Raw genomic sequence first — 25,828 nt, forward strand, 5'->3', positions numbered from 1 at the left:
GAAATGACCCCCGGGGTGTGTGTGTGTGTGTGTGTCTGTGTGTGTGTGTGAGAAAGTCAATGCTGGCTTTGGCAATGATGACAGTGCCACAAGGGGGTTACATAACGTACAAGTGTCTCACACACACACAGACATAGAAAGGCAGTAAGCACACAGCTTGAGTATTGTGGAGCCTCCTCTTGTTCGTGGTCCGAGCCTGGAGCTGCCTGTAAATTCAGAAGGGGAGGACGGCCAGAAGGGAAAAACACTGTGTGGAGCTTTTGTTAGTATTGCACCCTCTCTCTCTCTCTCTCTCTCTTTCTCTTTCTTCCTCTCTCCTGATCTTCTCTCAACACCTCTCTCTCATTTCATTCAACTCTGGGCTATGACCACAGATGCAGTCACAAGAGCAGTGCTCACACTCCATTGGAGGTAACGTAACGACTTTTTTTTCGCGACTACATTTTTTAGCTCTTTATGTTATGTTTTCAAGGTCAACACTTTTTCTGTGCCAGTACGCACCTTCCTCACGTTCTTACTGCTCTCTTCTGAGAGGGCCGTGTGTGATGCACAAGGTTTCACTTGTTTGGCTCGTGATGCTTTCAAGTGCTGATAACAGATGTCGGTTTGTGTCCCAGACGGACTGCTGCTGTAGTGTGGATGGGGAGATATGGTAGATAATAAATACAGACGGAAGGTTGGCACTGTATCGCTGCAACCTGTGCTGTCTCAAGGAGAAATATCTTTTTCTAACCAAATGCATGAAGTTCTTGGCATGTCAGCGAGGGAGGAGGGTGTTGGACACCTTGAGGGAAGTTAGGAAGTACCTGATGTGCCCTTTCTCGCTCTATTTTAGGAACCGTGTGTGTGTGTGTGTGTGTGTGTGTGTGAATGCTCTGTCAGTCTCCCTGCAAAGTTTGTTTTGCCCTCCAGCTCTGCGTATGTGTGAGTGTGAGTGTGTGTGTGTGAAAATGTGTGTGCATCAGGTGGCTGTGGGGGACAGATTAATAATAGATTTGACCTGAGTTAAGGGAGAAACAGAGACAGCAGTAAAGAGTGGATGCTATATTTAAAAACTGCAAAGTCATACATGCAGCCCCACAATGATTTTCTCTGAGAGAGGGCCGGGGTCAGGAACAAAAGAGTATACACACTCGCTCTCTCTCTCACACACACACATGCACAGACATCTTCCTGACTCTGTATAATTTGTGGATGAGCCTTAATCAGTGCTTGTCTTCGGCTCTGCGTTTCCACAGTCTAATAACGATTACACTCAGGGTAGCTGTCGCATAAAAGCATAGCCTACATTTTCACACACTTGCCCTCACTTATCTTTTGATTTGCGATTGCTGGTTCGAACACAGACTGGAAGGATAAATCTGGACAGGGAAAGTGAAGAAGCAGCATTTGCACCTTTATTACCATCACTGAGGTACCAATGAGCAAGGCCCATAACCCTCCGCCCGCCGCTGCTCATGCTCAGTGCCTAATGAATCAAGCTGTGGTTGTACCGGGCAGCTGGGCAGCTTCTAGGGGTGAATAGGTGCAACAGTGTAAGTGCGATCACGGCATTTCTAAAAATGAGAGTGAAACTTCTTAGAATAAATAAAAGTTTTACAAAATCTATTACAGTTGAAATACTTTGTTTTTTCATCTTAAGAAGCTACACTCAAAGTTTCAAAGGTTCAGCTTATTCATCTCTACAAACGTATAGTGCTCCCATCCTAATCAAACAAAATACAAGAAATAAATACCCACAAAATCAAACTTTAGATATAAAAAAAAAACATATTAAAACTGAAAACATACAAACAACCATATAGAAGCAGGCTATGGCTAAAATTAATTTTTGCATACAGGCTGGTGAAGATGAAATGATTAGAGAGAGGAGGAATTTTAACAACCGGAGTTTTTGCATGAGCCAGTTTTGCCTTCATTTGATGCTGAATTTTCACAATTAAAGAATAGTGCAGTTTGAAGTGAAATGTTGATGAATGTTGAACCAGTATAATAATGCAGCCATTCATTGGCAGCATGTGTTTTAAATAAACAGCATTTCAAATACTTCCATTTAATTTACAGGCACAACAAACTAATATTGGGATTAAAAAAAAATCCATCACTTTCATTAGTTTATACCAGTATGTCCATGTTGATGCCCCAGCAAACCTGTACAATAATGGCCACATGAACAGAGGTTACTTCAGGTACTTCAGAAATAAATAAATAATCATATTTGTTTCTTTTGTTCATTCGTAATTAGAGTTTATTGCAATATTTCCAGTGGCAAAACTCGAAAGTAGGAGCTCCTGAGGAGCATTGAAGGCAGCATATCCCCCGCCCTGAGGAGAACTCATCCAACCATGCGTGAAACACAAAACTGGAAGGAAATAGAGGCGGGACGTCTCCGCCCTGAACAGAAAGAAAAAAAAAATTTGCTTGATGAAAGTCTCCAAGAAGAAGAATGCAGTGTAGTTCGATTACCTCCCCACCGAGGAACCTATAGCCTCTCTCCTCGTTGTGACTCGGGAAAAACAAAGCATCCCCATGAAAGACAAAACGACCGCCTTGACGTGTGAGTAGTCTGTCTTTTCATTTGAAAGCAACATTTATCCAAGATTTATCCAAGAAATCTTTATAAAACTCCCATAACACTCCTGTGGGAAACTATTGGTCTTATTGTGAGACTCGGTGGCATTTCTGCAGCAACCGGTCTACTGGGATATTTTTCATTTGTAAGAGCAAAGCTATAGCTGTTAACCCACTGTGTGTGTCTGTGGAGTGTCTGTGTGGCTGGGAACAAGGCACCGGCAGACATACTTGGGGGGCGCTCCATCCATTCACCCCATAATCCCGTGACCTGGATTTATGATGCCGTTATCTGTGGAAACAGCTCGCTGATAGGGGCTCCGCTAAAAGTGCCAGTGAAACGTTGGCAGCTCTAGTTTGCAACTTGTTGAGCTCTGGAGCCGCAGCCAGTCAAAATGCGAACTCCCTCAGATCTGAAAGGTTTGTTTGTTTTCCGTGGAAACTGAATCTGATGTGGCTTTTGGCTGCAGAATAGTTGATTAAAACTGGATTTTAGGTAATTTTCTTTGTTTAGATTTTTTTTTTGTTTGTTTGTTTGTTTTTTTTTTGTGTGTGTTACATGTAGTTTGCATTTTGCAGCGGTGTACCTACATTGTGCTGTTCTGCGCAGCTGTTTGCTCACATTGTTCCCACTGTGCTTTTTCCTCGAAGTGTTGCTCCACTCTGGACTTTTAATGTGGCTTTCTTCTTCCTTTTTACTCACGGTTATCAGTGGCCTGTTTCACTGCACTCGGCCTTCTCAGGTGATATCGCCTTACACAGCCTCATTCCTCTGAGGGGTGTCGATCGAGCTTGAACCAGGTGCCTTACATAACCGTGCCTAACTGAGCCCGTGTGGTCCTCTGCGTGCCAGCGGCCAAAAACCCAGCTCTGGATGGCATTTTTTTCCCACTGAATTTCATCTTTGAACATCACATTGAAGTGTTTTGGCTGCTCTGAGAGGCTTACCGGTTATAACAGATTGTGGATCTGAGCTCTTTTTTTTTTTTTTTACTCTTGAGCTGGATGTATTCGGGACAGGAGTTTCTCAGTCTGTACTTTTCCACTACCGGCGGCTTTTCTTGGCATCTGGCCTCCCTCGGCTCAGGCTCTCCCTCTCGCCTTTTGTATAACCTGCGTCACTCCCGGCCGTTTTAATTGAGAGGCAGCCAAACAGTTAAGCTGATAGGCTTCGTTAGGAGACTATCAGATTATTTGTACAGGACCCACTTGGAGACTCAAGGGGGTTAGACAGGGGAGACAGGTTAGACAGGCAAATCTCAAGAACGATCTTGAGCAGTTTCACCCCATGTGCGTTATTTATTCTGTGGCCCCTGGAACACGAAGTTCCACCATGTGTTAACTCAGTGGACACAGCTTGGTGTCATTAGCTTGTATAACATTTGTTTCTGCAGCTGGAAACTTGCTGTCTTGGTGACAATTTCAGACTTCGTGACACATGGGATGTTAAGCAAAGTTGCTATGGCATTGCACAAACATACGTACAAATAGTGCAAACCAGCCTTGCGGTAAAGGAGTTTTCTTTCCTCCCTGTTTTTGACGCAAGCACATCGTGAGGTGCGGCTGTGACACGCAGGGAGCGCAACGACCTCTGATTGGTCGAGAAAGGGATCGATCATCCTCCTGTGGCCCATTTACCAGAACGAAATGTTTGCAGGGGATCACGCCCTCTGGCTGGGGGTGGAGGTGGAGGTGGGGTGGGAGGCTGCTCCGCCCTCCTCCCCGCCTCCTGGCCTGTTATAAAACGAGAGCCAAGAGGAAGTCAGTAATATTTTGGCTTTGCCCAGCTGATGAGTGCAGAGGGCCTGTTTAACTCATCATGACGATCAAAACAGAAACAGAGAAGCCTGTCCTGACTTACTCGAAATGTAGAGGGCTAGTGGCTTTAGTCACCGGTATGGAGTCATAACTGGATATTTTAAGCAGAGTCTTCATGACATTAATGGACAACTTTTTGCTTTTTTATTTAAACATCTAAATATCTTTTCCCCCCCTGTTTTTCTCTTTTGCATTGCAGCTTTTATGAAACAGAGGAGGATGGGTCTGAACGACTTCATTCAGAGGCTTGCCACAAACTCCTACGCCTGCAAGCAGTGAGTACCATCTGACTCATGTTATTGTTCTGCTTTCACTGGAGGACAAAACACTGGGAAACACAAGCAGAGATGCCAGTTATCAGTCCTCCGGAGAAACTTTGTGACTTCATGTGACTCCCAAATCAGCTAATTCACATTTAAAAAAAAAAAAACACAACCAAGGATCATTTTCCTATTTGATGAACGAAGTTTTATTTCTTTGTTTTTTTCAGTCCCGAGGTTCAGTCTATTCTGAACCTAAGTCCACCTCAGGATGCCGAACTCATGAACGCAAACCCCTCTCCTCCTGTAAGTATATTTGAATTAAATGGTGAATTGTGTGCTTCTTCTTTGACATGTCGAGATGCACAATCATTTCCTCTCTTAACGTGCTCACCATATATTTAGGAGTTGTGTTATAGCTCTAACTCCCCCATCCTTTTCTCTCTCCCTTCCCCCTCTCACAGCCCAGTCCATCCCAACAGATCAACCTCGGTCCATCCTCCAACCCTTCAGCCAAACCCAGCGACTTTCACTTCCTCAAGGTGATCGGCAAGGGCAGCTTTGGCAAGGTCCTGCTGGCACGCCACCGCGCAGACGACCAGTTCTACGCAGTCAAAGTCTTACAGAAAAAGGCCATTCTCAAGAAGAAGGAGGTGAATGCATTCCCACACTAGAAACTAGACTGGACTAGAAACACTCAAACAAAACTCATACCGCAAATGGTCTCTCCTCATCAACATCACTAACCCTTGCTCTTTGTGTTCCTCAGGAGAAACACATCATGTCAGAGAGGAATGTGCTACTAAAGAATGTCAAGCACCCGTTCTTGGTTGGCCTGCACTATTCTTTCCAAACAGCAGACAAACTCTACTTTATCCTGGACTACATCAATGGAGGCGAGGTGAGTCACTTGCTAAGCAGCAGGCAGAAAAGAAAGAGGAGAGATGAAAGAGGAGGGGGGAGAAGCTGAGCTATTTTAAGGAAGGAGCTGATTGAACAAGGAAAGGGGAAAACTTACGTTGGATAGAGCTGAAAGAAAAAGGGGGGAGGGAGATAGTCACAAGCTGTAAATTCAGAGTAATAATCAGACATACAGATGAGACAGAGACAGACAAGAGGGGATATCCTGTCATGAGAAGCAGAACAGAGGCTGTTGCTCTGTCTTTTTTTTTTCTGTCTCTCTTTCACTAAAGGAAACACCTCTCAGGAAATCATGGGGTGGGTTGGGACAGCGGGAGAGACTCGGGGGGCCAAAATTAGCAGCGCCATTCAGACTCAGTGTGTGTCTAATCGAGCTAATTTCCTGTGATTGTTGGACGAGCAAAGACAGTGCTGATTAAATATGGCCCTTATCAGGAAACAGGACACATTTACTCCCCTTCTCCCCTTTCTCTTTTCTTCCCTTCTTTTTTTCTCTCCATCCTACTGGTCTTTCACTCATGTCCTCTGTCCTCCCCTGTCAAACTTTTTAAGCTGTCGCCTTCCTGCCTCTTTGTATCCTCCCATCCAGTTTCCTTTCTGTCTCTGTATCTGTTCCTTTATTGTTGGTCTTTCTTGTACTAATTTCCTATCTCTGCACATGTCTTTCTGTCGCTGTAGTTTCAGACCTTCTGTAGATTAACCATAAGAAAAAGTATGCACTGAGTAACCTTTGCTCTCCTGTTTCCTGTTTTTTTCCTTTCTTCCAGTTGTTCTACCACCTACAGAGAGAGCGCTGCTTCCTTGAGCCCAGAGCCAGGTTCTACGCTGCAGAGATCGCCAGCGCTCTGGGCTACCTCCACTCCCTCAACATTGTCTACAGAGACCTGAAGCCAGAAAACATCCTGTTGGACTCCCAGGGACACATCATTCTCACAGATTTTGGCCTGTGCAAGGAGAACATTGAACCCAATGGGACCACGTCCACCTTCTGCGGTACGCCAGAGGTAAGAATGAAATTTCTAGTGATCCTGATCCCTATTGGTTCTGTGTTTCGACAGCACTCTGTAATATTCAGTGTGTAACTCTTACCACTTCTCCCTGTCTTTGCCCCTCCACAGTATTTAGCTCCTGAGGTGCTACACAAGCAGCCATATGACAGGACAGTAGACTGGTGGTGTTTAGGAGCTGTTCTCTATGAGATGCTCTACGGCCTGGTGAGTAACATTCATTGTTTTATAGTAGTTACATCCCATCCTCAATATATTGTTTATAATATAACAAATACAGCCTATAGTTTAATTTGACATTGTACTTGTTCTGTACACTTTGAATAACAAAGGTGCAATTCTTTGGCATCATTTATGTTCCACGTGTTGGCACAGGAATCTATGCATGATTTAAAATGATACAATCAGTGCTTGTCATGTGGATTCCTTGCTCTTTGTTGTTGCAAAGATCTTAATCATTTTCTTTTGTCCCTCCTCAGCCTCCGTTCTACAGCCGTAACACAGCGGAGATGTACGACAACATCCTGAACAAGCCACTGCAGCTGAAACCCAACATCTCCAACGCAGCCAGACACTTGCTGGAGGGCCTGCTGCAGAAGGACCGGACCAAGAGGCTGGGCTGCACAGAGGACTTTGTAAGTGTTTGGTTTTGCGAGTCTATGTGTGTGTCTATATGTTTGTTTACATGTTATCACTGTTAAAGACCATTATTTAATTATTTGTGACTCTCTTTTCCAGATTGAAATTAAGAACCACATATTCTTCTCCCCCATCAACTGGGATGACCTCAATGCCAAGAAGATCACCCCTCCCTTCAACCCCAACGTGGTATGTTCCATTTTAATACCCCCCCCCCCCCCCAAATAAGTGCTGATGAATGCAGATTTAGGATTTTCTACATTATAGTCCTTTTCTTTTCTCAGCTCTCAGTATTTGTTGCATGTACGCTGTGAATTAAAACATTTCCAATTATGGCTTGGTATTTTACAGCCAGACTAATCCCCTGTTTTCTCCTTTCTCCTTTACCCCGTCCTGCTTCCAGACAGGACCCAACGACCTGCGGCACTTTGATCCGGAGTTCACAGATGAGCCGGTGCCCAGCTCCATTGGCTGCTCCCCAGACAGTGCACTTGTCACAGCCAGCATCAAAGAGGCTGCCGAGGCCTTTGTGGGCTTCTCCTATGCCCCTTCTATGGACTCTTACCTATAGGATTTAAAAACAGACACTCAATGGACACCAGTTTAGACTTGCAGGACATGAACTGTGGCATGTCCGTGGATCTGCATCTTGACCCCACCCTACATTTCCCATCAGGATGATGGATATTTTCAAACCAACCCCTGCAACAACTCTGCATCTACAAAAATTTATACATGTGCACTTTCCACAATTTCTCCAACTCTTGAATGCATTTAAGAAGACTTGCTACAAGAGGATGCCTGACATTAAAAAGACCCATTGGGGTTGTAATCCTCCATTTTTCCATGATTTACCAACGCACAAACTCTTCAACCTTCCACAGCGGACACAAACCAAGATCCCTCTTCAGCCTTTGATTGCTCATCTTTAACCTGATAGTGGAGGTCCTTTGCACATAGCTCAGGCAGCTTAAAAGCCCCCCTCGATCCTGAAGCCACAACTGACAAGCACACACACACACCAACTACCACCTTTTCTCAAAAGAGGAAGGCTGGGCCATACTATACCAGCCCCGAAAAGGAATTCCATCTTCATCTATGTAGCGAAACATCCTCTCTCTTTTGAGATCCTGTCTACCACCCATGGGGACCTGCTGCCTGTTGAGTCTGAATGAGTAGCTCGGAGATGACATTCATTTTGGTGCTTTAGTTTCTTCTCATTTCTTTTCCGCGTGTTTGAAAAGGGAGTCGTTTGAAGCTGAATGTTACAGAGGGGGACGTTTTTATTTCTCTCAAAGGTGCCTTTTTTTTCTTCTCTCCATCAGAATTCACCTCTTTTGGGTTTGTCTGTGTCAAAACTTAATGTCACAGTTTCACCCGTTTTTTTTTTTTGGTTTTTTTTTTAAGTCACCAGAGAGGAACGATGTAGCACCAAATGTTCATACACCTCCTCTGTCTTTAACACATGAGATGTAGGAACTCAACTGATGTTTCATATCGTCATTTGCACATAAAACAATAACGGTAATGCTGATAGAGCGGGAGAAAGACAGAGCACTGCTGCTAGGTGAGAAAGACAGTAACGTGTTCAGAGGTGTTTGTGTAGTTCTGCTTGCCAACTGTGTCCCCCTCATATAGTCTTCCATTTGCCTCACAATAATGTAACGGCAGCCTGCAGACAGGCTGACTACATCGAAACTGAACATTCCATTTTAATATTGCTGTTATGCAGTTTGATGGTATTTAAGTTTGTTTGTATATTTGGAGTTATGTGTACTAGTTTTAATGTATATTGAACAAAAAATGACTAAAGGTATGCTTAAATATGTATATGTAACAATTCATGTTAAATGTACTGTAAATTGTAAAATTGTTTAAGATTTATGTGACCATGTTTGGTTTGCAATAAAAGTTTAACTTTATTACACCTTACAAACTGGTACAGCTTCATTTTATTGATTTTCTTGAAATCTGAAATGTGCAGGTTAATCTTCTGTTAACATTGGCTGTGAATATCCAGCATTTTTTAAGTTAGAGAGTAAATATGAAAAATTTAAAGAATAAACATTTACCAGTCCTGGTTGGAAAGGGCCTGAGCCACTGACCTCTGCCAAACGTCCCACATTAGTGCCGAATGGACTTTAACCACCCTTCATGCGTCAGCAGCCTTACACAACAATGAATGTGACGTCCAAGTGGGTGAGTGTGTGCGTGTGTGTGTGTGTGTGTGTGTGTGCATGGATGGCTCAATTCACGGGCAAATTATTGGCTGATCTCAGATAGACTGATAAGGCCACTCCAGGACAAAAAGATATTAGTGAACCCAGTTCAGCAGAGAAGCTTTACATTGCGCTGGAGGAGCACTGATTTTTGATACAAAATAACGATTGATAAATCAAGTGCGAATAGGATAAATGATTTCTTCAGTAAGGTTACAGTAGTGTGGTGTATTGATGTCCTGCTGGAGTTTAAGGTTGTGCTCAGGGTTAATAGTGTCTGCTGAAGTATTTGCTGAGTATCTGCCAGATCCAGCAGGTTATTATGTAGATGACCTCTGACCTCTTAACTTCCTGCCCCACAAAGATTTACATTATAAAAGGACTGTGAGGAAACTGACCTGGTGGACACCCAGAAAAGATTTAACTCTATGGACGTGTCCAGCCAACAGTTTGACATTGTTGCTCTAAGACATTGCTTGTAAATTCAGTAAATCCAGTACAAACAGGCTGCAGAATGTTTATGGATTGAACTGTAATTGAGTGGAAGTCATTACAGAGCATCAGTGCTTTTTAGATTTAGAAAATCCTCCTAGCATCTTTTTGAGATATCCTATCTAAAAGCCTGTATGTTTGTTGTACCTGAGATCACAGACTCTTCAGATCACTGACCTCCACCGAACATGTTGCATATATGTCCCGTTATTATTTCAAAACTAAATTATCTGCTGTCACAGTACTTTTTACCATTATCATTGTTATTGTTGCCCACTGCTTTTGATCTCTAGAAAGGGAAAACCATGTAAAAGTATTGGAAAATAAAACATATATATATATATATATATATATATATATATAATATAATGCTTATTGCTTGTAAATACTAAAGATAGAGGCACAATCAATAATACAAAAAAGTTAACACATGAGGAGAAACAGTAAGGACTTTTTCGGATATCATCAATGTACTATACAATTGTTATTAGCTCTTATGTGGTTTGTACTCTGTCTTTAAAATTATATTGGGCTAATGCGCTGCATTGTTTCTAGATCTGCTCAACTACCGTAGTCTTGCACTACCATCTGCTGGCCAGGCCTTGAACTGATAAAGAAAACCAGCTGCTCATTTTGAGGATGCCAAAATTCACACGAGAGATATCACAGACACTGTGCATGAGTTTGTTTGTGTTTTAATTGACTGAGCTGACTGACGTGTGGACACATGAGGGGTGGCAGATCTTTGGGGAGAGGGGATGGAAACAGACTCCCCACAGACAGCGGAGGCAGATGATAAGGATTTGACATAATTGCCATTTTAACATTCAGAGAGAGAAAGGAATATTTTCAAACCCGTCTGCTACTTCAGCACCACGGACAGCACCGTGGATTCATCAATGCACAACACAGTTAGGCTACTGATATTTCAGAGCCATGTTCGGGGCCATAGATTCTAACCTTGCACAAACATCAGTCAGCTAAAGGATCAATGAGTCAGGCAGACTAGACTTACATACTCAAATAAACAACCCCTCTGCCCCTGCACTCTCTCTGCTGCAAGGGGATAGAGAGAGGGAGTGACAGGTCAACAAGGGGGTGTGATTTGATCATTTTGTTAACACGGGGGTTGGGACCTGCCTCATCCCCCCCTCAAATTGCATACTGGGGGTTAAGCCCTTTTGAAGAACTTTCCCTCCAAGAGTCTTCAACTTAGATTTGGCTACTGTAATTGTGATGTTATGTTTTCAGGCCTCGTCCTTGTACAAAAGGGCCTGAAATTCAAAATTATACTCCATCCTGTGCTCTCCACTCTCAGACCACAGGACTCCCATATTCCTTAGAGTTAAAAAGAAGTCAGCTGGCTGCAGGGCCTTGTAATCTTTTCATTTACTTGTTTTCATTTCTTCATACAGTAACGCCATGTTTTCTGATGGCTGAAACTGGTCAGAAACTGTGATCTTTATTCCACTGTGCCTCTCTTGATCTTTTTTTGGTGTTACTCAGTCTCTAAAAGGGGTGAGAAGAAGGCCGAGATATCTGACAGGTAACTTATTTGGTTTCATTTCCAGGAACAGAAAGGTCACATTTTCCTATATGAAATGGAAAACAAATGCAAAATCACCTGAATAAATGCTAATTTAACTGTTTCTAAAAGTTAATGAGGAAAATGTCTTCACCTGTATGTAAATGTATGTCTTAATATTTTTCTCCATACAACATTGTGTAACATGAGATTCTGCGTCATGGTGCTGTAATGTTGTCTTTCCCCCACAGTTTTCAGTGCAGGAGGTGGCTGACCTGTTAACCTGCACTGTGTTTGTGCATGTTTCAGGACATACACTCCAGGCTTGACTGCACCCAGAAAAAAGTCGATAATATTTATGTAAAGATTTATAGACAGTATGTGGTAGTCAACAGTGAGTCTATTACAAACCTACTGGATGCCGCATAACAATATTTTCTTGTGTAGTATCCCATAATATTCTCATTTATGAGTGGCAGTGTGTGCCCTGCAATAATAAATTAACCCATTAGTGAGCCTGAGATACCTGTTATGTTCAGTGTTAAATTTGATAGTCAAATCTATTGATGTTGTCTTTAATAATTTGCATAAATGGTTTTAAAATCATTTAAAAACCGTGTCATTTGAATGGCGAATGCAGTTAGAGAAGGAAAAAGCAAAAAATCCAAACAACAGTTCAAGGCAGCTCCCGTGTATCTGATTCCAGTGTTTGAGAAGTTGGTCTGGCAGACTATCAGACCTCAGATCCAATGAAGGTGCTTTAATCTCTCTTGTCTCTCTCCTTTGTTGACAGACTGAATATTCTCTCAGAAAGTGCCGACTTGGACCACAAGAGGTCAGGGGTGCACAGTTTTAAAGAGGTCTGACGATAATTTACCAATCTGACAACCTGAACTTATTTCCTCAAAGTACAAGCCAAGCTTTCACGTCTACTTGATAGTAATGAGGGACATGAAGGTCATCAGGATACTGAGTAGTTTAAGAGTCACAGGCTGAACTATCAGTAACAAACATTGCCAGAATTTGACCAATAGACAGTAGTTAAGACACTGCAGTGAATTTAATGCAGCTTGTATGAAAACTAGATGGAACATTGTTTATAGGTTAGAGTATATTGTATCATTTCTAGATAATCATCTGAATTAAGATAACTTATTTAATGGCAGAGGTTACGTTAACATGTTTATTTTGTTTTGTGTAAAAAAAAAAAAAAAATGTTTTCTATTCTGTGGCGGCAGTTCCAACACTCAACACTACCTCACATTTAGCCACACTCACGTTTAGTTTGAGGCAGTTTTGGGTTTTGTGAAATGTTGTTTGAGTTTTCGTCAGCTGTGTTACATTATACGGACAGGCGTCCCTGTTATTTAGCCTGATCGAATAATAACAGAAACACCCGTGACACAATAATTTACACTACAACAGCACTCTCACCTGTAGCCTCCAAAAATAACCATAAAATTTACTCAGCACCTCCATAAAAGAGTTTCAACTCAAACTGAACACCATAACCATTGTGAAGGAAGATTTATTGCAGGGCTGTTGTATTAGACTGCATACGTTTTAATTAGGTGTACCAATGTACAGTGGTATAATATAAGTGCAATTATGTCATATCCCTGAGAGGTTCCATGAAATGTTCAGCCGGAATCATTCTAGTTCTCCCCCATATATCTTTTATGACTATTCTCCACTGGCTACAGCAGATGCATTGGTTTGTTTCTGGTGGTGATATTTTCAGTTTCATTGTATGGGTGTGCACTTTTATTACAGCTGTGCAGTCACATTTGTTACACTACTATCTCTTTGTCTCTCAACACTTTAAACATGTGAAACGTGACCTTAGTCCTGACAACCTATTGCAGAACTTGAACCTCCCAGACATTTATTAGCCACAGCAATGACATGGTGGTTTTCCTACAAATTTCACGTGGTCCTCAGCGTGGCTTTGTGTGTGAGATGGTGAAAGGCAGGGAGAAAAAGAGCGTGTGTGTCTATGAATGGCCTTGTGTATGTGATCATGTGTGCACAGGTAAAATTCATCCGTGTTATACTGTTTAGAGATGCTAGTGTCTATTACAAGAACATTGTTGTTGTGTGTTGTGTTGTACCCAAGTCAGGCATACTTGTATGTACACTTTTTAAGTAAAAAGTACAGCATAACATATAACATAAAATGCTTATTGCAAATTAATGCGTCAATAATGATCTAATTATATAATATACAGTATATATACTGTCTAGGCTCATTCTGTTGCATAATTAATATTTATCATTTGAAACTTGAGCTGATACTACTTTATTCTTACTTATGTCAAATTTTGAATACATTACTTTTACTTGTGAGGGAGTATTTTTTTTACACTGCTGCTTTACTTCTACTGGTAAAAGATCTGAATACTTCTTCCACCACTGTCAGCTTCAAATCAAAACAAACTTATCGATTAATTTGTTTTTATTTGCATGAACGAACATTACGCAGACTCGGCCTTTAAGCTGCGTAGGTGCGTCTACCGAGGATGCTGCCAATATTTTCTCGCAGCTAGATTGGTGAGTAAAACTTTCTTTCATCCTCAAATAAAACAGAGCTATTTCACCTGGTTTATGAGGGTAGTCCACCGCCAAACAAGTGACTGTCCGTCACGAAGAAAAGAAGCCCAGAAACCGCGTGATTTCTGTTTGTGGACTTAAAATGATGACAGTGCTTTCCATTGTGATATTCACGCCACCTAGATAAGAAATCAATGACTTGTCCGACAAGTAGGCCGCCCATAGTTATCTCTGTTACCAAGTCATTGCATAACACACACACACTCACACACACACACACACACACACACACACACACACACACACACACGCCTTTGACAAACTTAACTGAGGATCAGATGACAGTGGTTCAAAACAGGTCAAACTTTGGATCCTATAGGCCAACATCTAAATACATCTCTGGAGAAGTAGGCCAAGGCACATTAGGGTACATTCTGTCATATGTGAAGCAACAGGGGCAGGTGTGACAGGTCAGTCTTGCGCCATTCATAGAAACAGGGCATGGGAACCGAGCTAAGCAGCATGTGGCCGCTCCGTTTGTTTTCACATGCAGCAAGAGCGAACCAGCGCTATTGACGCAGGTGTATTTTATTGCCGGTTGACTTATGGTGATGATCACAGCAAACAATAAGTTTATAATGAGCCATAACCGCAGCTGGACGCTGTACAAAACAGCACAGAGAAAGAAAAGACCATTAGTAACTCTTTATAGAGCTTTGCAATAGAGAAATATTAGCTGACAGGAATACATTGTTTCTATTATAAATACATAATTCTACAGGCAATACCTGGTAGACACGTCTGGACCAATGGGGCTTCACGTTGGGATTTCTAAAGCCGAACCCTTGTTTCTTATTGGTGGTCTTGGCAGACGGGGGCGGGGTTTAACAAGTGCCCAACCAAAACAAGCCGAATGCGTGCACCGACACGAGTGAACGGGGAGCAGGGAGCGGAGGAAAAGTTTGGTCTCTCGGAGCCCGGAGGAGAAACAAGCGAATGGACCGACAAACCCGACTCTGAGTTCACAGCAAAACTTCAGCTGGGGCGTCAGGTAGGAGCAGTGTCCCTGCGTACAGCTGTCTCCGCGACTTCAGCTCTTGTTCATGTGGCGAAACACGCTTCATTTGCATGTGGATACTCGACGAGCCCAGGCTCGAAGTCAGTGTCTGTCAGGGGGATGTGAGCGCTGGCCTTTGCCGCAGACACGTTATGTTTTCTTGGAGGGGGGCGTCGGGGGGCAGTCTGTGGTTTCTGGCCTCCGCAAAATGACCTTGCAGCATCTTAGTTATGGTCATGGGTTTTGCAGGGGGATAGACAAACAAAAACAAAAGCAAAACAGAGGTGGTCCTATTTAGCCATCGTCTACAGTGTGGCAACCTGTAAGATGCTGCCGCAGGTGTGGGCACGGGCTCTGAGGATGACAGCTGGGGCACAGTCTCCAAATATGTTTCGGTGTGCTAAACACACGCAAGAAAGTAAGAAAACATAAGGAGGCGATATACGCAAAAGCTCATCTGATCAGTAATTAACACTGCAAAAAAAATAACACAGCCTTGGAAAGTACTTCCAAATTCACTCAATAGCTCTGTCGCAGAGCTGCAAATGTCCATTGTGAGAGTCAAAGAGCGGGTATTTACGACACGGCTTTCATTTGAAGGCTTGCTTGTCTCCAGGGCCATCAAAAGGCACCAGTTGGTGTATGGTTAACCCTGGACTGCCAAGATTTGGTCTGACAGTTATTTTTAACCTTCTTTTCAACCTGTGCCACGACTGGTTTATGCTGTCTCTTGGAAAATGGTTACTTGGAAGAATAATTAGATCAGATCTTTTGAATAAAACTTGAACAGCACACTGTTTCCCCATGATGTTCCTGTATTCAGAGATATATTGGACATGCATTTTGCACAAGAATGAACTGAAACCTCTTGCGTTTTGTCCATGGGAAGGATCAAAATAGAACCAAGTACTGGCACCTGGCACCAAATGTGTTGTCAATCTTTTTACCTTGTTGTCATCTGTAAAATTTATTTAAATCAAAATTTTGAAATTTTTTTGTCTATTTTTAGGCAGAGTTCTTGTATAGGTGCTTGCATTAAGACAGCATTTAACATCTTAGAACTTTGGCTTGTTTAATTAAATAAAAAAATGGGCGTTGGAGGAAAATGTGTTTATATTTTTCACTGTAAAGTACAATTGATTGCACTGGCATCTGAGGATAAGACCGTGATTTCCACCCTTTTTACCCCAAAAGAACTGGAAATTTTCCTCTAGATGTATCCATCAGTGCACAATTGAGGTCTGGTATGACAACATTTTAATGTCTTTGCATAAAGAGTTGGCTTAATGTGTCGGTGTCTGTCTATTTTACCTAGGCCTACTGTTAGTGGTGGTTGACAATGGACCCGAACAGCGAGACCAAGAAGATGACCTCCTGCCTCCCAGGCAACCCGTCCTCCGAGACCCAGAAACAGGCCCCAGCCAGAGGCCCAGGTACACACAGATGCCAATAACATTTTTTAATGACGTATAATTGTCATAGGTATGTCAGTGTTTTCTTTAGAGCTTAACTTTTACTTAATTTAAATGTCTTGGGAGGGTGGTATATCAGGTAAAGTGGTACAGCACCTCCCGAAAGCTTACATTCCCCAGCTTCCTCCATGAGCCTCCATAAACACATCCGTCTAATATAAAATTTGATTATACTGAAAATCAATATTTTTAAATGCTGACCTTTGGCCTGTTCCAAGAAGCAGCTTAACTGAGTTATTAAGATAACTTTCCGAATACACTTCCCACAAATCTGGACCTTGGACTGATGTAAAAAGTCCTGCTCTGAGTTTTGCTCTGCAAAGTCGTCCAGTTAACTCAGCAAACCTGAGGTCTGTACTACAAAGCAGGTTCAATATACCGAGGATATCTTCATAATCTGACTTCACTGAACCTAACATTGCTCATCCTGGATAACCTGTACTATGAAACTGGCTATCATTTGGTTCAGTTAATTCTAGGTTTTCTTATTTGGTTATGAGCATATTCATGTGAAATTGGGCAAAATTTTCAATTATAAGCAACGTCTTCAGAACCATGATTAAAGCATTTAATGAGATATGAGAAGAAACACCTGCAGGTAAATTTGGTTGCAGCAACTTCCAAAAGTGATATTCAATAAGGTGAGATGTAAACAAACTAGAATTTAAAAGAAACACGAGAAATTATTTCTGCTCGTTTGTCTGATTATGAACAAACTAATATGAAAATGTGATGCAGATTAAAAAGTAATGTCAGACTCTAGTAGTAGTTAATATCTGATCATAGTCTGACTGAAATGTTCACTTATAATCATGGGAAATATTTATCAGTGTGTTTTTTTCTAATAAAAGACATCAGAGGATTTAGTTTTTATTTCCATTCATTGTTGCAAAGTCAAGAATCAACACTGTCAGAAATCCTGTCAGGATTCAAGAATATTTATCCAAGTAAACTGACACTATAATAGTTATTATGTAGTTTAATTTTATAAACTCTCCCTGCCCTTGTTAGAAGCTCTGTTTTAAAACCAGAGTGGACAAATGCAAGTCTAGAAGAGCAAAACCATCCTAGTGATCTATAAAAATATATTGCTCTTTATTATTTGTCACTTTATTGTAAACTCCTCTGTCCCTGTCAGGATCCTTTAGGAATGACTCAGTTTTTCCAGTACTCTGATTGGTCAGTAGTTGGGTTGTTGACAAATCCTGCTTCATAGTACAGGCCTCTGCTTCCTGGAACACATTTATGAAAAGCGTGATTATTTAGCTAAAACAAACATGTAGTTTTCCGCATGTATAACCTCCTCACATCAGCTGTTTCTGAAACTTTGATTAATGATGAAGCCAAAAGTTGTTTATGACTGCTTTTATGCTTGCGTACCGGTCACTCTGACCTTTGTGGCACATCGCCAAAAATGTGACACAGACTGATCACATAACACCTGGGTATCTATAAAAACTTAATCTAACCAGTTATCTTTTTAGTTTATTTTCAACATGAGCTGATAGATAGAAGATGTGGATAACTGAATGGTTAGAATTACGCTGTTGAGTTACAGTAGAGAATTTTCTGGGGCATTTCTGGATAAAAGTACAGTAAATACTACAGTGTTAGTCAAATTATTATTATTTTTTTCTTGCTGATAATTGTGATCAGGGTTTAAATAAATTTGCTGCGCCTGCATGGCAAAGTACAAGAAAACCACCCCTTTGTCTTGAAAATTTGGGACTTTCAGGACATTTTTGCCTTGTGCAGTCAAAATAAATCTGTTTTGGACAGTTTTGAGTAAAAGTTTTTTATTTGAATAGGACTTGGATAGTACTGCAGCTGCCAAAGTGTAATAGTAGCAGACTTGGGCTTGATTGTGATGCATGAAAATGCAAATATGGTATAAAACACTTTGCCTTCTGTACACTGGCTGTGCTTTAATTTGACTTCATTGTTACTGAAATTAAACCACCTAAACAAGTCATGGCAGGCCAAACCACATTTCCCAGTAGTTCCCAATACCAAGCCTGATAAAACCTACTTGTTGACTGTTTGATTGACAAAACTGTTCATCCATCAGAGCCAATTGAAATTGACAGCAAATGTGACAAACAAGAAATCAAGTCATACCTCAGCCAAGTGCTTACAACCATACCCTTGACATAATGACATCAGGTTTCCCTGGTAACTCTGGCCTGCTTAGCCCCCACATTGCTGCTTGCTTGATATTATTTTAATGTTTCAGTAAGAAACCTCAAATAGAAATGTAACTACAAGTAGATTACACAGTCATTGAAAGACTTGGTACAGGCGAGTATGGTCTGACATTTTAAATATTATATTTCCATTATTAGATTATGTCACTTGTGGAGAAAGATTGAGGGGGGTTGCAGTGCAACAGTTAAGGCAAATAATTGGGCAAAACCCTGCAGTTTGCAGCTGTGTCTGTGTTTCTCCTGCATGTTGCGCCATCATAATTAAATTAGACAAAAAAAAAAAAGAAAATCCATTACATACTAGGATGATTATCAGGACAGCTGCAGCTAAATACATTAGCATTTAAGTCTACAGCTTATTATAAAGCTGCTTTAGCAAGTAAATGATGATGTTAATTTAAGTGCTGTGGCCTTCCCTCAAAGTGAAGAAGGAAAAATGCATGTGAAAGTTGCCAGCAATTATGAAACAGTTACAAGGATCATTACTGGTGACATTCAAATAAAAAGTTTTGAACTTTACAGCAGTTATGGATTAATAAGTTTGAAAATAATCATGTCTGTGCCTGTTTGCTGAGCTCACCAGTTTTCTGTTTGTTCCTTCCCTATCTGTCTGGCTCTAATGATAATGAATTTCTGTTAGCTCATGGTGATTTATGCAAGACAATGCACGCAGGCAATGCATGTCTTACAGGTACTATGGCTTACAAGATTGCTTCAGCATTCCTCCTGTGAACCTCTGACCTCTAATTCCACACAGTCAGCATTGTTAAGGCGACTTCATGGTTGGGGGAAACCTACAGGGAGAAAAGCTGTGATCCTGCCAAAAGTTATGGCACACAGTTTTCTTGGCAAACATTTTTAAATATTGCAATCATTGCTATCTGGCCTTTTACCTGGTCCTCCCTCTGACGTTATGCTCTTAATGGCAATTACCAAATCCTCCATTCCTTTTTGCCTGTTTTTTTTTCTCCCCTTGTGGAATAGCATGCATTGATAACTTATTGCTGACATTTGTGCTTTTAACTCAAAGACACCTGGGTGCGTCACGCCCAAACATAGAATGCAGTCAGTTTTCTGTCTCATCCAATGTTATTCATATCTCATCTAATGTTGTCCTTGTATCACTAATTCCCTTCACTGGAGCTTTGTTGCTTCACAGTCTGTTGACAATGGATAGAACCAATAACACAAGTTACATTTGGCATTTATACATGCTGGCCCACACCTCCTGCTGCATGTCATCTTAACCTGATTACAACTACTATAGGCAAGATCATCTGCTGCTTTACAACTTGATTAGTTGTAAACAAGACCACAGCACTTTGATCACGAGTGGGAACAAATAGTCATCTTGTTGACCCCACTCTAGGTGGGTCATAGCATAAGGTCAGCTATATAACATAATAGTTCTTCTGAATCTCAAAGAGACTCAGTGTGTTGCTCTTTAATGCCTTACAGCATCAGATGTTAGCTGACATGGGGCTTTAGTATGACGTTTGAGCATGACACTGGCTAAACTTTTGTCTATGCTGAATATATATTTTACATATTTTGCATTACTTATCAGTTTTGTTAAATTCTTACTCAGGATGGAAACATCATCATTTAGTAAGGCCTCTATGTAAATTTTCCAGATGTTTTTGTAAATTAAACTGCCATTTAAGCCTACCTGAAGGGCTGACCATGTCTACTAAATTAAAGGGACAATGCCTCGATCTATCAGTTTCACATTCCACATTTGAGACTAGCCAATGTAAACAATGTAGGTTTAAAAATATTAAAAAGTCTGCATGGCAAATGTCTTATTTGAAAGAAAATACCCTCAACAAGCTAATCAGGGTATAGCGATAGATAAACAAAAAAAGAGGTGTTTTAGTGGGAAAACATTAGATTTAAAAGTACGCCTTCAGTTGCATCAACTGAGGTTAATTTGAGCCTGAGGTTAATTTGAAGTCCCTTAACTGAGGGAGGCAAAAAATGTGAAAATACATATAACATAACATTTCAAGACAATAATGTCTTCATATCAGCAAACGCTGACATAGTTGCTGTGAACCTGCCAATTTGTTCTTGTTTGCTCTCCAGGGAAAATGTGGCAAAAAATACATGTACCGTATTTTCCGCACTATAGGGCGCACTGGATTATAAGGCGCACTGTCAATGAATGGTCTATTTTCGAACTTTTTTCATATACAAAGCGCACCGGACTATAAGGCGCATTAAGCGAAACAAAACAGTCAGATAAGTCAAACTTTATTAAACGCGTTCACAATAACTCTCAACATTGTTCAAACGTTAATGAGCGTATTCACAATAACTCCCAACCTTGTTCGGTTGTAACACGTAAAAAAAACACAGTCTGATAACGCTAAATCAAACGTTAGCGTATTCACATTAACTCCTTATAGGTCCTTATACACACACACTGTAATATTATGGTGAAGCACAGTATGTATTACTCCGCGACGCTCCTGACTACGGTAGCCGTAATGCTGTAGGCAGTGTGGCTTTGTAGTTTACCGAAGTCGTCCTAAAACATTTTGACAGAGCGCCGTGAGCGCTGTGTACCACACAAAATCGCTTCGAGGTCAGTAAGCACAACCAGAATTAATCCATATATAAGGCGCTCCGGATTATAAAGGGCACTGTCGTTTTTTGAGAAAATTAAAGGCTTTTAAGTGCGCCTTATAGTCCGGAAAATACGGTAAATCCTTGAGGTTGGACATTGGGATCATGCCTTTTGTAGGGTAGCTGATATCTTTAAGTGTATTCTCTGATGTGTTTCTGTCTCTCTGCAGGCTGCAGCTGGTTGGTGGTGGTAGCAGCTGTAGCAGCCTCTCTGAGTGGCCTGATGCTAGGCTATGAAATGGGCTTGACCTCTGGGGTCCTGCTGCAGCTGCGTGGCATTCTCTCCCTCTCCTGCCGGGAACAGGAACTGCTGGTCAGCTCCCACCTGCTTGGTGCTCTCCTCATCTGCCTTGCCGGAGGTCCCATTCTGGATCGCTACGGCCGCCGCTGCTCTTTGTTCCTGAGTGCCGCCCTGGTGGTTGCAGGGACCTTTGTGCTCATTGCTGTGACTTCACTTGTTGCACTGACACTGGGCCGAATAATAATTGGCATGGGAACAGCACTGTCGGGGACAGCGGCATGTCTGTATATCGCAGAGATCTCACCAAGGGAGAGGAGGGGTCTGCTAGTGACACTGTACGAGCTGATGTTGGTTGTGGGCGTAATGCTGGGATTCAGCTGCAGTTACGCCTTTGCTACTGTGCCCCATGGCTGGGCATATACATTTGGACTGGTGATCCCCCCAGCGCTGCTGCAAATAGGTGCACTTGTGTTCCTCCCAGCCAGTCCACGTTTCCTGGTCACAAAGGGTAAGGTGGAGCAGGCCAAGAGAGTGCTGGCCAGAATGAGAGGTGGGGTTAAGGAGCATGTAGAGGTTGAGCTCAGAGACATCCAAGCTGGAATAAAAGAGGAAGCAGAGCACAGTTTCTGGGAGCTGTTCAGTGCCAAAGCCAACTTGCGTTCCCGGTTGCTAACAGGTGTAGCTCTAGTTTTCCTCCAGCAGGCTACTGGTCAGCCTAACATCCTCTCCTATGCTTCACCACTTCTCCGCAGTGTAGGCTTCAACAGCGACGCTGCAGCAACCTTGGCCTCCACAGGGTTCGGAGTGGTCAAAGTAGTTGGCACCATCCCTGCTGTGTTGCTGGTCGATCGTGTGGGACCTAAGAGCTTTTTGTGTGTGGGTGCTGTTGCAATGGGAATGTCACTAGCTGTACTCGGAACACTGACACTACAAAGCCACACTCACCTCACCAGCCTGTGTAAAAGTCACACGATACCAAACCACACACATACGCCGTGGGATTTAAACAGAACCTCTACAGACTTGGACAGCAGTGACATTTTTTCTACTCCCCTCCCCAGCCACTGGCTCAGTGGGGAGGCACAGAGAACTAACCAAGAGGATGATGGGATTGGAGAGTCGGGAGGAAGGACTCATAAAGAAGTGTCTGCCTCACTGAAGTGGGCGTCATTGATCAGTTTGCTGGTGTATGTGGCAGCGTTTTCTATTAGCCTCGGGCCAAGTAAGCACCCATTGCTTCAGGTTTATTCACCCACTCCATTGGCACACACCCATGCCCACACACAGGAATCTATCTTTCATTTATCTTGCATAATTATCTCATGCCTTTGTCTTTTGACTAACCAGTATTACCAGTTGTTAACCAAGAGTGAAGTGTACAGTGACCCCTACAGGTCAACACAATGCAAAAACCACAAAGCAAATGCAAAAGCTACAACACAATTACAAAAAGCATCAACATTAATGCAAAGGCCACAACACAAATGCAAATTAAGCCACAACAGAAGTGAGCAGCGGTTCATCTATACTAATGGTCCTGGTTGCTGGGGGATTGTTATTGTTGGTGGGAAATTTTTCAAGGAAGTTGGAGTGAAGTGAAATGTTGTTGCTAGATAACTGTGATTAATGTCACTATGTGATTGTCACAAATAAGCAATGTAGTTCAATGTGTTTATATTTTCATATTTATGTACATCCAATGTTCACTACATCTTTAATGTTATATCCCATTGAGGTAATTGATGCCTCTATTATTTTATCAAGGAAATTACTCAGCTTACTTTGAAAAGTGGTGTTCCATACATAAGCTTCACAATAATCTGACATTGCATGGTAGAGTAAATGAATGTGAAAATGTAAACGCATTGAACAACACTGCTCATTTGTGACAATCACATAGCGACATTAATCAGAGTTATATAGCAAAACGTTTCACTTCTCAAACAAAGTCTGCAGAAAAAATAGATGAATAGTATAGACGGATGTGCAGGGAATTTCCTGCCGGCCAAAGAGTACACCATGTCATTTCTACTGTATCCCCAGTATAGCGTTTACAGGAACTTGCAAGTGCAACTGTGGCTATCACACAATAACTGGGCTTAGCTTTAGTATAGATTGACATGCTTCAGTTCTCAAGAAAAGCAGTGTGAACACTGACTTCAGAGCTTCAAACCTTCCCTATAAATTTCCACACAAAAATATACAAATTAGGCAAAGCTATTATGGATCATGTTATTTCTCTTTCTACCTTTTTTTTTTACCATCACCTCTTAATTCCTTGTAAATGTGACTTTATTTTCTTTCTTCTCCAGTGGTGTATGTGGTTGTCAGTGAGATCTTTCCAATGGGAGTCAGAGGCAGGGCTGCGTCTGTGGTGTCAGCTGTAAACTGGGCCACGAACCTGCTCATCTCCATGACCTTCCTCACATTTACTGGTGTGTGTGTGTGTGTGTGTGTGTGTGTGTGTGTGTGTTTTGTTGGTTGTAATTTATTGGATGTAGGCTTAATAATTTTACCGAAAATGTCTGACAACGATGGCAAGATTTCAATAGTAGATCAGCACACACGGGTTTCTGTTCTTCAAACAATAATTTCAGATGAACAGTTATTTTAACGACAACACAGGTTTTTGCAAGCCAAGGCATATTTTGTGCAAGTCATAATTTGTTTAGTTCATTCTTGTCCATCTTGTACATTAAAATTTTATAACAAGTAGGTTATAGAAAGCAAAATTCATAAGTTTGCAGACTGAGGTTACGCTGGAAGACATCTGTTTCTTTGCTGTTGTTTTTCTAGAAAAGATTGGAGTTCCTAACGTGATGTTCCTCTACGCTGCCATGAGCTTTGTTCTCCTGGTGTTTGTCATCCTCTGTGTCCCTGAGACTAAAGGTCGCACACTGGAGGAGATATCAAAAGAACTTGCTAAGAAGTGAGTGTCACCTGACACATGACTGCAATGTCATCAATCTAGCTTGTCAACTAGTTTGAAAAAAATGATCTCTTTATCTTCCATCTCTCCTCTCTCTCTGCTTACCAGGAAGCATTTCGAGGTGAGTCTCTGTGGGCAGGTTCAGCCTCAGGAGAGCCTGATCAGCAGCAGCATGTTGTCCACAGAGATGCCGACTAACCGCTGAGTCCCTTACCATGTCACAACTGGACACCTCACCTGAAGGAGAGTCAAGAAAGACATTAGTAGTCGTGATGTTCAGAATTTGGGGTACCACTCATACATCCTACCCACATCATGTAATGGAGATGTACTTGCTCCATCGAGGATAGCTCAGGGTTCATGCTTGCTTGTTTTAAAAAAACAAAAAACAAAAAAACAACAATAGAAGGTAAACAACTGAGATTGAATGTAACATTCTTTTAAATATATACTTGCTATATGCTTCTTCTTTACCTTTATTTAAGCATACAGTACACTGGCAGTGCAGAAAGGGACATTTTGCACCTTCGTTTCAGGATTGAAATTGACTCCCTGCCAGCCAGCAGAACAGATGGAGCCCTTTGAATTAGCAGTGAAGCTGCACTACTATCGTTTTTTAATCATATGAATGTTTTTCCATTCTGACCTGACAATATGATGAATGATTACAGTTTGCTAATCACTAATCACATCAAATGAAAGAATATTTTAACACTATTTGGTTCTATTTTGGATTGTGAATTAATTCCTATAACATGTCAGTAGTTATATACTGCTCCCTGTCTAATGTAATGTACTGTACACTGTAACTTACATAATGACACAGACACGTGTGAAGGCCACAGTAGTCACAGGAAGAACTCTGTCCCCTCATTTACATATCATGGAACAAATGATCAAGACAGTGATCATGAATGAACACGCTCAGCTCCAGTGTTTGGTTAGTGAATCCTGAAAAACAAGAAATCAAGGAGCCCCTCAGGCCCAATAGTAATATTGGGTAAATAATTTCTCACCTAGCGCTGTTAAAGTGTAAGTATTTCTTTTTTTTAAAAAAACCTTTGTCAGTAATACCAAAATTGTGACCTTTTCACTATTACAATTGCACATTTTTTAATCTGTAATTTGATACTTTTCGTTTCATGATTTTTTTCATGTTGTGAAATGTAGAGATGTATTTGCGAAGTCTGTCATATTGAAAATCTTAGAAAACCATTATATAGGGTATTATGTTGAAACTGGTCCATAAAACATGTAATGAGGACAAATGAAAAGGATAACAAAAGTAGAAGTGT

General features: G+C 41.5%; 2 protein-coding genes across 7 annotated transcripts in view; both read left to right on the forward strand.

Moving 5' to 3' along the window:
- The window catches only part of sgk1 (serum/glucocorticoid regulated kinase 1), a 35,907-nt gene extending 26,755 nt beyond the window's left edge, over positions 1-9,152 (forward strand). The window contains exons 1-10 of one of the 5 annotated variants that reach the window (XM_071479062.1): positions 360-411; positions 4,589-4,664; positions 4,880-4,955; positions 5,114-5,302; positions 5,419-5,550; positions 6,338-6,574; positions 6,689-6,784; positions 7,057-7,212; positions 7,316-7,405; positions 7,620-9,152. In XM_071479062.1, coding sequence (XP_071335163.1) covers positions 375-411; positions 4,589-4,664; positions 4,880-4,955; positions 5,114-5,302; positions 5,419-5,550; positions 6,338-6,574; positions 6,689-6,784; positions 7,057-7,212; positions 7,316-7,405; positions 7,620-7,787 — 1,257 coding nt within the window. In that variant the 5' untranslated portion in view covers positions 360-374 and the 3' untranslated portion in view covers positions 7,788-9,152. The other 4 variants (XM_071479063.1, XM_071479064.1, XM_071479061.1 and 1 more) reach the window with 4 other exon arrangements.
- Positions 9,153-13,860: 4,708 nt separating this feature from the next.
- On the forward strand, positions 13,861-25,818 carry slc2a12 (solute carrier family 2 member 12). 2 transcript variants are annotated; one of them, XM_071479065.1, is made up of 7 exons: positions 13,942-14,002; positions 14,874-15,053; positions 16,375-16,492; positions 21,534-22,826; positions 23,917-24,039; positions 24,401-24,533; positions 24,642-25,818. In XM_071479065.1, the coding sequence occupies exons 3-7, from the start codon at positions 16,399-16,401 to the stop codon at positions 24,736-24,738; spliced, it is 1,740 nt and encodes a 579-aa protein (XP_071335166.1). In that variant the 5' UTR covers positions 13,942-14,002; positions 14,874-15,053; positions 16,375-16,398; the 3' UTR covers positions 24,739-25,818. The 2 variants fall into 2 exon arrangements, with proteins under 2 accessions (XP_071335168.1, XP_071335166.1); XM_071479067.1 differs by lacking the exon at positions 14,874-15,053 and having other exon boundaries at positions 13,861-14,002.
- The last annotated feature ends 10 nt before the right edge of the window (positions 25,819-25,828 follow it).

This window comes from Trachinotus anak, unplaced genomic scaffold, assembly GCF_046630095.1.
Source record: "Trachinotus anak isolate AG129_WGS33_773 ecotype Australia unplaced genomic scaffold, CSIRO_AGI_Tana_v1 ptg000005l, whole genome shotgun sequence".
NCBI classification, from domain to species: Eukaryota; Metazoa; Chordata; class Actinopteri; order Carangiformes; family Carangidae; genus Trachinotus; species Trachinotus anak.